General features: G+C 36.3%; 1 protein-coding gene across 6 annotated transcripts in view; it reads left to right on the top strand.

Annotated features, from left to right (window-relative positions):
• Positions 1 to 16,017, top strand: part of astn1 (astrotactin 1) — a 486,347-nt gene that overhangs the window by 281,409 nt on the left and 188,921 nt on the right. For all 6 annotated transcript variants that reach the window (XM_038300459.1, XM_038300458.1, XM_038300457.1 and 3 more), the window contains one exon: positions 12,170 to 12,358. In XM_038300459.1, coding sequence (XP_038156387.1) covers positions 12,170 to 12,358 — 189 coding nt within the window. The remainder of the gene's footprint in view (positions 1 to 12,169; positions 12,359 to 16,017) is intronic.

The following is a 16,017-nucleotide window of genomic DNA, read 5'->3' as shown; positions in this document are numbered from 1 at the left end:
AACCCAAACTCTGCACTTTCTAATAGTATTAGTGCCAGTAGTGGATTCTTATATGGGGACATGTGCAGCCACCGAAGCAGCTTCATGTCTAGAGCAGCATGAGATTCCCCAAGTTGTACCTAATGTTCAGGCTTACTCTAGCGGGGCATGTGCAGTAAAGACAGTATAGCTTAACAGTATCACCACTCTATCAGCTAAGTTCATTCAACCACCCAATACAGGGAAATAATGAGGCTCATTTCATGAAGACAAAAGCATAAATTCAGTCTTAACTTTGGTGTTTGATGGTCATAATCCATAATTCCACATCGCTCCTGTTCTCCATTTTCCCAGCATCATCCCTGCATATACTACTGAGTGTTTTCCACTTTTTGCGTCACCTATTGGCCTTGTGATTTTTAGAAACTGTTCTACTAGTGTGTCAATCATTCATAAATATTCTAATATTTAAACTAATTGGCAAATCCCCTTTCTGCCTCTTGACAGGAGCAGAAAGCTTTGTGAAGTCCATTGTCACAATGACAATGAAAAAATATATAAGTGATATATACGTTTACAAAAATGTTTTTGTTTTGCTGTTATTTATGTTAAGTTTAGTAAAACTCACTCTGTGAGCCATTTAAAAAATTGGGATGAATAAGTTTGCACTATTAATGCAGGTTCTAAGTCAGATACTATTTGTCAATAATATTCACAATAATAACAAGTTCTTTTAGGATTTATAATTATGTAAAAATATTTAAAAAACTACTTTTTTTAATCCTTGCTAAATAAAAACAACAAAGCTAGCTCTAAAGAAAATCTAAGTGAGGTAAATTGAAACTGTCATGAAGCTTCTTTAGTTAACTTTTAAGAAGAAGTCCGGTCATATTCAGAATTAAAACTTCTGAAAGTACTTTAAATATGAAATTATTACATACTGTTCAATATATGATAAGTGTTTTTAACTAAGGTTAATTTCTTTTAAATGTGCTTTACCGGGAACATCCATGTTTCTCAAAGAACACTACTGCAACCTATCGGTTTGTGACATCACGTTGCGGTATCGGCTGTTGATCAAGCGCTAGTGCGGTATCTGGTGTTTTTCACGCCGCGCTAACAGGTACAAGGGGAGATAACAAAGAAATCACGTTTGTGAGAAATCATCAGTTTAGTAATCATCATAATGACATATTTGAAATGAAATGTGTATAGCATGTTATTAGATATAGGACAAATTTATCTGGACAAAACTACAACAAAAAGAGCAGACTATTCTATGCAATACAAAATCAGCGAACTGAGAGAAAATAATTCAAGTAACTTTAAATACAACAAAAACCTAACAAAATGGAAAAACCTAAACTTTGCCACACCTCTTCTAAAATAAGTAGAAGAGTCCAGTTAAGTGGCACTGGGATTATTTGCAGCTGGGACCCCTGCTTCACTGGCCCAGCCAAGCCCACATGCAGCATTACAGGAACTGGCAACACAAAAGAAAGTTAGTTCAAAGTAAACCAAACAAAAAAAAGGCAAAATAATTCCACCAAATGTGTGCACTCAAATAGCCAGCAAATGTCAAATCATAAGTAAAAATAATCAAAAACAATATGGTAAACAAATATAGAGTGACACATTTAAGTAAAAACAATTACCTGACTATTTATGGGGCTACACATGCTGCCATTACAGTTCTACAAAAGTAAGTTTTAGCACTTTTGAACTAAATTTGAGAACATTATACTTTTAAGTTTCAGTATATGGCCAAATTACTGATTTAGTTTGCAAGTTAAAAGAAAAAAAGTTACAATGTTGAGAGGACCATGGCAACCAGGGGACCCCCAGGGTTTACCGCAGACAGGGCTAAAGTTAGCCTGTCTGCAACAGCTCGTCTGCACAGCCAGAGAGCTCTGATGGCAGTTTATTTGGCATAACAACAATTTGAATTACGTTTATCTGACTCTGTTAATCATCATTCCCCACTAAATGGAAAAAAGTCAGAATTTATTATTATCTAGAGACTATTAATAACAGGACGTGACATTCAGGTCCAGACGAGCTTTGAATGTGGTGATCTCGCTTCTGTTCCGATTGATACAGATTTGTTCTGCATGCTCTTGGAGAATGTAGTTGGCAAGAACACTAGTCATTTTCTCATTCTTGTGAATTGAGAAAAGGCCTTTGTCTCAGTAAGCAAAAAGAAACACAGTTAAATATTAAACTCATTGTGTGCAATGTGTCTCCCCCCTAGTCTTCTGGGGTACTACTATCCCAAGCTTGAGTGAAGCCTTTCTTGACTTGCAGCTGTTTTTGGTACTTGCAGCACTTTTACTTTAGATATGCTTGTGTGTTAGCATAATTTATGTTTGCAGTGGGTTTTGTATTTACATTGCATTTGCAATTTTTTGCTCCCTATTTCGTGTGACTTTAACAGCATTTTTACTTTGCATGTGTTTGTGTGTTAGTATAATTTGTGTATTTACAAGTCTCACACTTGTGTTTGAAGTTGTTTATGCATAAAAAAAAAAAACTGCATTTGGCTGTATGATCTGATTGAACTGAACTTTAATGACATAAGCTGTTAATTGCCGCTATGTAAATAAACTGAACTAAATTTAACTGCTTTAGCACTTCTCGGCCACCTTAAATCATAGTACCTATTCTAAGCAATGTAATTGCTATATGCAACCTAAATATAAATGTACAAAATGTACAAAAAATCTAAATTTTTTTGTGCCTCATCCATTTCTAAGATCTTAGTCTTGGTATTGTCCTTAATATTCCTTGTTAATATTAAGTAATTTATCACTGCAATTGTGGAAACAGGCTGTGGTTAAAGTAATATTAATAACAATATAAAGCAGTTGTCAGGGGAAAAGAATCAGACTTTGTTCATCCAGCCCAATCAAACAAAAGAGACAGAAAGCTACCAGCATATTATCTGTCGACTCTTATAGGTACAATTGCATCCCTTAGCTTAATGTGTAATAATTCTTAATACTTTTTAATGTCTACCTTGTCTGGAAGCAAAAGAGCAATGTTTCTTACCAAAATGAAAATTAAACTACATAAACATGTTTTCTCTCAGAGGAAGTCTGCCCCTGAATAGCAAAGATTCACATAACAGTTCTTTTATGATGCATGAAACCCGAGGCTCTGTAATGGGGTGTTAAAGTTTAAAAGTAAGGTTATTACCTCACAAGAAAAGCTAATGAAAACACACTACAGGCTGTGCCTAGGGAAATGGGTGCTTCAAACAGCTTTATGCAGTGTATAAAAGAAGGAAACTGTGGAAGTGTCAGATTGAGATGAGTGATGATTAAAGTGGGATGGGACTTGCCATCTCCTGTGTCAAAAATAAATTCATCCTTAAGGAATTTTTTTTGCAGATCTGTTGTCAATACTGGCATTAATGCAACTTCTCAAAGCTCAGGAGTTTATCTTCAGTATTGAAGTTTCTATTTGCCCTTTGCAGCAGCTTTGATAAGCAGTGTTTCTCTATGCAGTCAAGCACAAATAAGCTTTTTGCATTTACTCTTAATGTATATCTCCATAGGTCTTTCTTTAAATGTATTTGTTTTGTATGGAGAAATAGATACAGTATTTTTATTATTCCGAGTTTTTAAAAATTATCTTTTGCAAATGAATCATGTCACAAAACCACCTTTAACTAGGTTCTCTCTTTCATCCAAGTCCACATTTTATTCTGTTTACAGAATATCTTTAAACGCAGCTAAGTCTAAGTGTGTGGGTGTGTCCGGCCCAGAGTCTACTCCAACCATCCCAAAAAGCAGGACATAAATACAAGCATACCAGCATCACAAACAGGGTTGGACAACTGGTTTGATAGCAGTCCTTCTCTTGTCATCCTATTCCTTGTATCCACAAATCAAGTGCTTGGTAGCTTACCTGATTCAGTAGGAAGATTATTTGAAATGCATCTCTATGAGTACCACTAAACATCAGCAATGCCACTGAGAAAAAAAAATATAGACATTTAAGGTTGCAGTTACTTTTGTGACAGGTGTGAAAAACCAATCGTTTTACTATAAAAAGAATAAACTATTTAAAAAATCTGATGTGGAGGGCAAAAGATAAATACTTCATTGTGCTGCATGTTAAGATTGAAACAGATGGGCTGTGTCCGAACTTCTGCCATAACCCCTAAATCCTTCAATCATTTTATAGAGCGAGCGATATATAATGGACTTAATGTTGAATTCTGTGAACTGACCATTCGGACAGATGGTCACTACTTATCGCTGCCCGTTGGTCACGTAACTCTGCTTCCCCGAAAGGTGCACACGCCATCTTTATTTACCACCGCAAAAACAAATCCCATGATACTTTGCAAGGTGAGCTCCTGCAAAGCAATCAGGGATATATCTGCTTTTCTAGTTACCATCGATGATCTCTACTTTTCAAGTTGCATTGTGGGAAAAGTGCCTTTGCACATGAGAAACACTCCAGTCCACTGCTTTATCCACTAGACGTTCAGACACTCATTCAAAATGGCGTAATCACTGTATAATGCACTATATAGTGCACTATACAGTGATTAGGGCAGACATTCTGACATAGCCATGTTTGAGTTTAATGATGTGTACTCTGAAAGGAGTTCAAAACCCTCTACAAGATTATACAGCAATCACAACTTCCTTCTTTTTGCCATCTCTAATTAAATGCAGTTCAATTTAAAAGTAAGATCAAAGCGCCCCTTCAATGAATACTGTTACCATGAAAACTGTTGAGATATGCAACCCACTATATTTACTTTTACCAGCTAAAATGTGAAGGATGTACATTTTCATGCATGTTTTTATCACTAATTATATGGGAAAAAAGGAAAACATTTTGTGGGTGGTTTTTAAAAGTGAAATTCAGTCTCTCATTCTGGCTAGCTGTAAATATCATTCAATAATCCTAATTACTGACGTTTTAAAGATTTTTTTTTAAACCCTGATAAATAGTTCTCACCTGATAAGTGCAGCCACTCCTCCATAAATACAGCCGTGACACTTCTAATGCATTTCCAGAGGTGCTGCTATGGTTTGGAAGTGGCTGTGATGTCTGCTGAGGATACACTTTCTATTTTCTCCTCCCTCATAAGCGACTCAACATCCTCCATCCTTTCTTCCTCTTTTAAATCCCATTTCCCACTTTAGCTCATAATATTTCAACAGGCACTGGAGGGTGAGCCTACTGATTTTTACATTTGATAGCAAAGCCCCCCCATCTCTCATCCTCACTATGCTCTCTGTCTCTCACTTCAGCGGCCTCCTAATTTAATTTCTTCGGAGAAGTTAGAGCGAGTGAAGCGTGAGCTGTGAGATATTAATACTGCTTCCCTTGAAAATCATAATGATAAACTGCTATTGCAGTTTTGCTTTCCAATATTTGCTGAGCAAGATTTCTACTGAGCATATGGACATTTTGTTATAGTGTGATCAATGTAGCATTTGAACCCTCCCTTCTCATGCCTTTTACATCCTTATTCCACCCCCTCATTGAGTTCCCATGTCAAGTGACTGTATCCAAAATTAAATATCAGACAGTAACATATACCTACCACATATACATTTCATTTAAATTGATCAATACTTACTCATTGATTGATTCTTAAAAAAATGTCTTAAAATGTTGTAGTCATAATAAAATCTATGTTAAACTGTCCTCACAAAGTGCTCTGGCCAGTTCAGCTTTATGGTCTGTTTAAATATATACAGTAATCTTTCTTTCAAGGACGGATAAACTGCTTTAGTCATTTGTTATCCAGCTCTCCAGTAGTGTAAATCTATGGGTGAAAAGGTTAGAGGACTGTTTAACTTATAGTGGAAGGAAACTCTTGTCCCTCTAGCTCTTTTGTGCCCATATCAATAAAGCACTTTACCAAATAGGAATGATATTTGAACAGATTTAGCAGCTTAAATATTTTTAGATTTTTAAGTCATGATGTTGATCTAGAATAACTAATTCACATATGTTGAGTGCGTCTTCACAATATTCATACTGTATACTCTAAAAAATATATCATTGTACAAATTAACTATTGATATGCAAGCTATTTTATCAGGAGTAGGATCTAAGTACAGACAGGTGGATGAAGGCAACAAATAAATTATTAAGAATGAAGGTAAAAAAAAAAAGCATTACTGAGTAGGAGTAAAAGGAACTGACTTGGCGGAAAATTTTCAAGCTACTTTTCAGGCTTGGTAGCAATTTGAATTGGCAAGACATAGAACACAGTATGCAGGGTGAAGGCAAACTGTTAAGAAACTAAAAGAGATGGCACAAGTAGGAACTATAGTTCATGGATTTTACATTTCTGAGTATTATGTGCAACTGTAGTCACAGAAACTTCACGCTGCTTGGAGATGGCCTTATAACCTTAAACATTCTTATCTATTATTTTCTGTCTAAACTCATAAGAAAACTATTTATTTTGCTTCCTCTGTCCATGTAGAGTGTGGTACACACCATACTGCACAGTGACTAACTGTAACCCCATATATATGTAGACCCACTGACAAAATTGTAGAAACCTGTTATGCTAGTTAGAGGGTATACTGTCGGCCCAATTCCAAACCAGCCCCTAAGCACTAACCCTCCAATTGCACATTCCCGAGGAGGCTCCACCACATTTAGTGGCACCCCAAACCACTTAGTGAGTTGGGCCAGTTAAACATTCATTCCTTGAATAGCGAGTCTGCATCAGATGCAGCCTCGCTGGAATTCAGCAGCAGGTGTAACAGCCGCCTGGTGGCGGAGGAAAACGTAAAAACTTCCTTAATACCAAAATTGAAGGTGCTCTTTGAAATAGATTTGACCATAAACATTTGTTTTAAGAAAGGAGCAAATGTTTGACTTTATGTTAACCTGCGCCACAGAGCTACAGCCAGGCATATGGGGCATCTGTGTTGCCATAACAGTGACCGCTTTCCTTTACCACATTCAATCAAGGTGCCCTCCTCAGCTGAAACAGTGACTTCATTGGGAGTGACTTGAAAGTTAAGGGTTAGTGGTTAGGGATTCAGCTTTCATTTACCGCATCCCTTTAGTCACTTTTATTTTTGTCTTTTAGATGGGTACCATAAATTTTTTTCAGGGCTGTTTCATTATTTTAGTACATAAAATAATTCAGTTGAAGCATGGTTGAAAAGCAATCTCTGACTTTAATTTGTTGATTTTCTTAAAACTGCTATGTATTTGTTGTTAGATTAAAGTTATTTCTGTAAGCATTGTGGGTTTTTCATTCATTCAACAAGAGATACATTAAATTTTCTCCATATGTTTATTTTTAAATGGTTTTCATTTCGAATTATCTGAATTAATTATGGATTCTGAAAACAGATTTTTAAGTCTGGTTTGCAAAGTATTTTTTATCTGAAGTGTCATGATCCTGCCCTTTGTGGACTTTTTTGTTCTGTTTAAGTTTTCATTTACATTTTTATTTATGTTATTCTGTGTTTTCTTGGTAATTGTTTCTTTTTTTGTTTTGTGACATTGTAGTTGTTTTATAGTTGTATTTAAGCAGTTTTTTTTTTGTTTTTTGTTTTTTTGTGTGTTGCTCTCTGTTGCCCTCTTGTGCCAGTCTCCAGCTTCTAATTGTTTGTATCCACACCTGCTCCCTATCAGCTGAATACCCAAGTCTTTGTTCTGTCTCCGATAAACAATCTTCCTGAGCCGTTCCTCAGTGCTAGTTTATCTTCATTGCTTTGATCCTCATGTGTGTTTTTCCCTGATGTCTCCTGGTTCGATTAGTTGTTTATTGTTCATGGATTTGTGTTTCTGTTGCCATCTACTGTACATCCAATAAATCTGCCACTACTCATTTCTGCATCTTCATCTCTGCATTTGGGTCCTCAACCAACTTCCACCCAACCCTGACATGAAGTCCCTGTCTCCACAAGGGCTGATATAGATAAATCCTTCTTGTCTTAATATATTCCACAATCAAGGCTTAAATCCCAGGAGAGAAATAATTCAGATGAAAGATAAAACTTCAATACAAAAAAGAATCCAACTGCCACAAATCGAAGCATCTACTTGCTTTTTTAAGCTTGTTGATTATTTAAAAGCTTAAAGAATACTTAACTTGCATTGTACTAGATCCTACATCGTATTTTCAGTCCATGTGAGATTTAATTTAATAGTTTTCTCAGTTTTGGATATATTCTAAAACCAAGTTGTGATCTAGGCAGTGCTCCTGAAACAGCTTTAGCTTTGAAAAGAGTCAAATGTATGACTCCCTTTGCTTTTTTTTTTTTTATTTCCTCTTACAAGAAGCAAAGTTCGCTCATATCCATGAGTGGACAGTGTGGATAATCCTCACTCTTTGCTTGAAAGAGTTCATGAATAGTAAGCAGATGACTCAGATGTCCACCTAATTCCATGTAAGACGCTTGGTGTCAAACACCTAACATCAGCTTTCAGGTGCTGCTCTGATGATAAATACCTTTTTGTAGTTGCTGAAGTGAGACAAAGTGGATTAAAGGGGGGAATTTAGAACACTAATAACAAATTGTTGGTGTAAATATCTAAACTTCTAAATTTGTCTCCCTTTATCTGATTTAATAATTACTGTCTATTAAAAAAGTTTAGAAGATTATGTACATTTTCACTTCCGGTCAAATCACGTTATCATATGAGGGCTTTTGTTTTCCTAATAGCATAGAAGAAAAATCTTTTTTTTTTCTTGAATTGTTTGGAAATCATGTATACTGTAATCAGTATGTTAAAAATACAACCACAAACCATTTGTTATCTTAAAAGCACATCAGCAGTCATGTTCAGTAGTAGCCATTCAAAATTTCCCCACTTTTCTTGATGGGTCCTCGGCTGGTCCCCTAAGATTCCTTTTTTTAAACATCGTTCTTTATACTAAAATTTTCTTTCTGTCATGATTTGTTTGTGGACTTTAAGCTCTAAAGAGAGGCGTCATCTCCTGGTCAGGCACTGTAATTCAGTGAAAGGGTGGAGTCAGAGTACAAAAATATGCACGCCCAGGAGAAGGAGGGGGTCACTCCAGTGGCTGGAAGTTGGCTACCATTCGGCTGGCATTTGTCTGGGAAGAGCTGTTTTGAATTCCTGCTACTTTACTGCTGCTTTTCATGCTGCACTGTTTGTCTGATCGCAGCATTTAATTAATTTCAACCATGTGAGGAGTCTTTGACAATGTATATTTCTAAGCCTGTGATAGTTTCAGTGATTAGTGCTGTAAATATCAAAATGTGAGAATCAGAGCGTTCAGTCCGTTGTAACACCACCTGAATGGGGAAGAAAGACTAACATGAGTTTCCAAATTCCTTGATGCCTACGGGTCAAAGCAGAGTCTCTTCAGATGCAGCCAGATGTTTGCTCAGATGACTTTGCTAAAGGATCGTGACAAATAATCCCATTCCAAAGGACATTCAAAAACATACAGATTTTTAAAAAAGTCTCCCCAACAATTATAGAAAAAATGGTTTGTTTGTTCTTTTAAATATCAAATGCAGAGATATGTTAGAGGACAAAAAAAGTTAATTAATGTTTTAATCCAATAGACTCCACATAAAAAAAAAATTAAATTAGGTAGAAAAATTACTGGTTTTCATGTCTTACTCTAAATGATATTTTTTGTAAATTCCCCATCATCCACCTCTAAATATTTTCTAATTGGATTTAAATTAAGTGTATATGTAGGATGGTCCAGAATAGAGGTTTCCAGATTATTCTGTTAAAGAGCTCTTTTTAAAAAAATGCATTACAAGTTGAACAATTTCCCTGTTGTTAACCTAGTGATGAGCCCATGGATAAGGGCCTTCTATCCAGGAAAGACATGCTGCAACATATGATATAGCCAGTTTTGCTTTGACCTTTCTGCACAACCTAAAGCTCCATACTGTTGGTGCATTAACGGAAAAATCGATACACATCAACCAAGGGTCTTTACTAACTGCGCTGTGCTAAAAAAAACTAGTAAGATCTACCTGTTGTAGCTGTTACTTTGAAATCCATCAGAAGCATCCAAAAGAAATTTGTTGTCAGAGAATAACATTTTCTTCTACTTTTGAATGTCCATGTTTGTTTTTAAATTATACACTCAAAAGCTGCAAGTTTTCAGCATGATAAGGGATGTGGCCCTTGAAGGCTCGTGTTGTTTTCCTATCCATTTTCTGGTTATTGTGCTACTGTCAGCACCAAGAAAGTCAGTCTTCCCAGAGTGCTTACCGGATTCTCTGACTCAGAACAGGTGACATTTTTTTTTAGTCTACCACTTGACTTTTTTGTGCCATAACCCTCAGGATCTATAATAATTTCAAAATGACTGTCTTACTGAATCCAACCTTGGCAGAAATGGGTCATCGCAAGAGGCCTTTCTTGTGCAGCTCAACTCTCTTGACACATTTAAAGATGGAAAGTGTTTTGCGCCTTTGCTTTCAGGAGGTCATGCAGCATAAATACTTGACATAAAATAACAAGTAGATCAGATTTTTGTGCAGATTTTGGCTATTCAAGAATATAGTTTTTCAACTTTTCATCAGCTGATTAAAAGCTTGTTTAAACACAGTATTAATCAATGAATCTTTTCATACATCTCTGTAATTGTCCAGCTGCATGAAATGAAAATGTTTTAAATTTCTTACTTAGTCTTTAGAAAGAGATGCGATATATATCAGTTGTTTTTAAAGACATTTGGATAATCATTTATTTAGTTAAGTTATTTATTCAGAAAAGGTTTTGAAAACTATATCACAGAGAGGAAAGTTGCCCCACAATCTACCTGTAAATATTATCCAAGTAACTTGTATTCTGAGACACAGAGTCGTTTTTAAGGATTTAATGTCATTAATTCCGTCTTCTGCATTGCTGCTGATGCTAAGGTCTGTTTAATCTATGTTCATTACAAATGTCCTTGGTGGTTGACTTCATGCATCTACATAGATTCTCCCTTTTTTATCCACTTATTCAATGACCAGGTGTTTTACATGTGTAAAAGCATGGTCATGTGTTAACCATGGGAAGGGAAATCGACTGAGCACACAACCTCCGACTAATGGAGCAGATTTTTTTTTTTATTATTATTATTTTACTCCCTCTGTTTAGATACTTGAGCTTTTAGGTAGTTAATCTGTATGAAGTACCAGGTATGCTCTATCCATCTTAACATTACTTGAAAGGAGAATCAATTTAGATTAAAATCTTGTACCTCATTGTCTGTCAGTAAATTACTTAAATTATTTTTGGGAAGATAATTTCTTTACTTGTCCTGCTTATCTACTTTAAAATTAGCATGTGATTATAAGGGAAATATCTTTTCGTCAATATAAATTATTCATTATACTTTCATATAAACAAATATATTATAAATTGATATAATCTCCAAGTGCTATTTAAAATGGAGCCTAGGCGGAAGTTCAACTGAAGAAACCATACACCATACACCCATCCGCGACACAGCCAATCAGCTTTGAACAACGCCTCCACGATAGCCAATCGGCACCCAAAGCTCATCTTTAAAAGGCCTCCGATACACACCTGTCTGCTCCTGTGCGCAGGCGACGGATGCGCTGTGACTTCATTCAGGTGACACCGTTTCAACCCACTTCCAGCCCCTCCTCCACCTTCATAGCTAAAGCTTCATCAGAGTGTCATTCCTCCGGGACACTTACTCTGTTCCCTGTCTTATCTCAACCGGTCCGGCAGAAGACCGCCATGTTTCGCCTGGTTCTGCCAGAGGTTTCTTTCCAACGGGGAGTTTTTTCTCTTCACTGTCGCTTTATTCTTGCTCATCATGAACAGGTTCTCTCAACCTGGGTTATCCAACTGGACTTCCGTCTTCTAGATCCCTGAGTGAAGCTCTAGTATCAGCTCACGCAGTCCACTGGATCTCCCCAAAAGCTCAGCATACCGTCTCCCTAACCAAAGGTCTACAGACTGACCAACTTCATCTATTTCCACTCCACCACCAGTTTCAGGCCTGGGGGGGCACAGCCCTATTCTTTGCTCCTGTTCATGCATATCTATCAAAATTAACTGCTATGTTTCCTGCTGAGTTCTGAGCGCCAAAGACAAAGTAATTGTATCAATAAATGTATCCTAATTGTCTTTTCTCTTTGTGTGAGTTTTTTTCAGATTGAAATGGCACTTAGTACTAACTAATTAATAATGCCACAACAGTAATGCCATCATCTGCTTTCTATCTTCCCAGCTTTTAGCTCTGCAATCCATTCTCTAGACGGGGCAACGCAGCGCAGCGACTTTGTCTCGATCCTGAGGGAGTTCGGGAACCACTATGTACAGGAGGCAGTTTATGGCTTCCAGGAGTCCTGTACCATCTGGTACCCCAACAAACAAGTCCAGAGACAGCTGTGGCTGGAGTACCAGGACATCAGCAAAGGTAGGACATTAAACTTACACACTGTGTACGTCATTTGATTTTGATACAATATATGCTTTAAAAGAAATAAAAGAGCTGGTGTGCTAAGCTTCTGCTTTGTAATTAAATGGTGTTGATTCTGACTTAAATTTGTCCACATTTGAAAATATCCGGAACAATTTTTCACTTCTTGAATAATCGTGTCTTTCAGACGACAGTAAATTTTATTTACGACTTACCTTATGAAGCCCTTCAATCTATGCATACTTTGTTTGGCTCAACAATGTTCTTTAACAACCTAAAGCTTTTGACCTTACCAGAAAATGGTGTATTTTCGTTGTTTGATACAGCAACTATTTTTAGTTTTAAAATAGCCTTTTGAAAGCATATAGTAGCCGAGCAGACAACCTACTCTACTGATCAGAGTCCAACTTTTTTGTCTACTTTCATGCTTGAAGTTCTGCTAACTGTGCCTTGTTTAACGTAACGATTTATCTATGTACTGTAGGCAACAGCTCTGTGCTTGTCAGCAGTTCTTTTATCACGGAAGATCAAAACATGTTTGTGTGGTTTGCTGTGACACACGACAGTGCAATGCCACATTGTGGTCATTGATCAGTGTTTCTTTGAGGTAAAATCTGCACTATTACAGCTCAAGTAGTCACACTAAATGGCAAACAATCAAAAGAGCCACTATCTAAGCTTTCCTTGAATTGTTAGTACATGTCAGCCATTCATCTGCTTCCTGCTGGTAGTTATTTATATTTTTTTTATTCAGTAAGTCACAGCAGAAATTTGTGTAGCCATTATCTGTTGGCGTTTTTCACCACTGTTATTTTCATACCGTCTATGAAATTCAGTTTGTATCATTGTTGATTGTTTAGCTTAGTCTGACCAAAAACAGTCTTTGTTTTACCCAAGGAATTTTAAAATATTAGTAAGCTTACCTATTGACAAAATTACATTACTAATACTTTCCGGGCCATCTAAAAACATGGTGTTTTGTCAACAGCTTCTTTCGTAGGTATAAAAATATTCATTCTTGGTTAACCATGTGTTAACTTTTAACCAAAGGTCCACGGTGATTCTGATGATCAGTCAGAGCAATCAGAGTTAGTGCTATTAGTACAACAATAAATAAGGTTAAATATTCTAAAACTATATTTTATAATCAACTCCAAGTAACAGTTTTTAATAATTTAACAAGGTCATACTGACAACAGGAACTTTATATGCTGGTAATATGCTGGCAAAAATATTAAATCAAATTCATTTTTACTGCATGTTTAGACTGACATGGTTATTAAAGCTTTATTCTACTAGGAATAACAGAGACATTTGTTCACACATTTGTTTGCACAGCAAGAAGGTCTTCGGTTGACATCATAGTCTCCGCAGGGACGTTTACATGTTGTGCGTAGGTTTCCTACGGGATCCCTGGTTTCCCCTACCATGAAAGACATGCTGGTATGGTCTGGTCAGCCGTTAGTGGTGGCATGCTCAGTCGCAACGAGCACAATCTATAAAATTCTGTGGTATATAGCCTGTGTAAATCATGACAAATAAAGCACCTTTACTGATAAAATACTGTTAAATAACATAGTTTTGTTTTGGCTTCTCTTCATAATCTTCAGTTTCCAGGACATTGTTATTTTAGATACATCCAGGTTAAATATTTTCCAGAACTCTAAAAATTGCTTGAAAACGGGAAACACCAAAACAACAAATAGTGTATTTTAGGAGGTCCTTTGCAATATTAATATTGTGCTATTATTGCTATGATGATGCAATGTTCACCCCTTACATACAAGTACAAAACTACATTATGTATGTTTTTCTTGTTACCATTTCCCAATATCATGACACATGCACCTGTGCTACAGCAGCTAGCCAAACAGAGAAACCACTGATAGTGCTTTAAAAACAAATGTAGATTTTCAAATTAAAAAGGAGCCTATTCAAATCTGTTTTTATAATTGAATGTACTTTCTGCAGGGTTAATAATAGGAGATTCCGCTGACTACTGCCGCCCAGTCCAGGGCATCTAAGCAGACAGATGTGACATGTTTGCTGTTAAATGTCCAAGTCTGGTCTCAATGAATGAAATAAATCAAATCACACAAACAGTCAAACATTCTATGTTTGTTTGCCAGCAATTTATGTACAAACCTGTTTTCTGTAGAAAATTGATCACCTTCAGATAAAGGATGGTTTGTTAAAAGAACATGCTCTCATTCTACCAAGTCAAACAATTTTTAGAAAATGAATAAAAATGTTTGGGTTATGATACTGCATCTATAGGAATATATACTGATTTTATTTTTTGTTTGAGTCTGAGTGTCTGCTTGTCTACATGTTTTTTTTTTTTTTTTTTTTTTCACAAAAATCTATCAAAAATTCCTTATTTGTCCTTTCAAATGGGAGCAGTGTGATTACACTGGGCTGTGAGGCGATTTAATCGAAGTGGGTAAATATTTCAGCTTGGCCCAGGACCATCTGTTTCAAGGAACACAAAATTGATTCCATTGGCAAAAACTTGAAATTCGAGTCATCTTTCTTAATCTCTTCCCACCATCTTGGAAACATCCTGCCCTTTTGCAGGGAGTAATGAGCTCACTGGAGAGTTTGATGATCCATGTCCCCACCCTTTGCTCCAAATACAAGATGTGCCTGACTGCAGCTTCCTGCCACCATATTCATGGGGAAGTCAGGCTGATCTTTGCCTGAATTCTTGCTGATTGGTTCACAGATGTGTCCACTCCTTTTTGGTGTTGGTCTGCATTTATATATATATATATATATATATATATATATATATATATTAGAACGAAGGCTGTTTGAAGGGAAGTGTGTTAAATTTATGGTCAAGTTCTATACTTATCAATGTCATTATTAGAAATAACTGAGTAAAAACATGCATCAGACCGTGGTTGATAAATGCAAAAAAAATATATGAATAAACTCTGTTCTCTAAATTTAAATTAAGATTCACATCATTTGTTTCCTAATGATCCACAAACCTGAAAAGCACACACAAAAATATATAGGGAGAGACAAATTCCTGTGGAAGTCAAGTTTGTGTAGACTCAGCCATAGCTCATTAACCGTGGTCAGTCAGTGGATGTGTTGTGTGTAGTGGTGGTGGAGGGTTTGTGCTGTTGGTCATGACGCCTTGCCCTGGTGATTAATAGCACTTTGTTCCTTTCTAAGGGATTTGATGTGAGTTTCCTATTGTCAGACACATGGCCTCAATTACCACACCAGAGATCAGACAAGAATAGCATGGCAGCCGCTACTGCTCCCTACACGTTTTCACAATTTATTACATTAAGAAACTGCATTTGATGTAGAAGTTGTTTCTGTTAGAGGTGGCTCCCTTTTGGAGGTTTAGTTAAGGAAGTCTCTCTGTTATCCTAGGAAATTATTTTGTTTTCTAAAAAAATCTAATTCTGATCTCTGATGACCTAAAATTATAAACAAAAGCAATATTGCTTTAGTTTATTTATACACCTTAAAAAAAATATAAAAACTCATTATGTAATAAATATATTGGTTTCATATTTTCCCCTACGAACAGGCATATTTTTAAAATACATTCTTGAATGTAACGTAATGGTTGAAGGGCCTAGGGAAGCTGACCATGTTACCCTCCCTTCTTCAGCTGTTCTGCACTAGTGGCG

Source organism: Cyprinodon tularosa, unplaced genomic scaffold (assembly GCF_016077235.1).
Source record: "Cyprinodon tularosa strain WSP-4 unplaced genomic scaffold, ASM1607723v1 ctg45, whole genome shotgun sequence".
In the NCBI taxonomy this organism is placed as follows: domain Eukaryota; kingdom Metazoa; phylum Chordata; class Actinopteri; order Cyprinodontiformes; family Cyprinodontidae; genus Cyprinodon; species Cyprinodon tularosa.
This window is presented reverse-complemented; position numbering and strand designations above follow the sequence as displayed.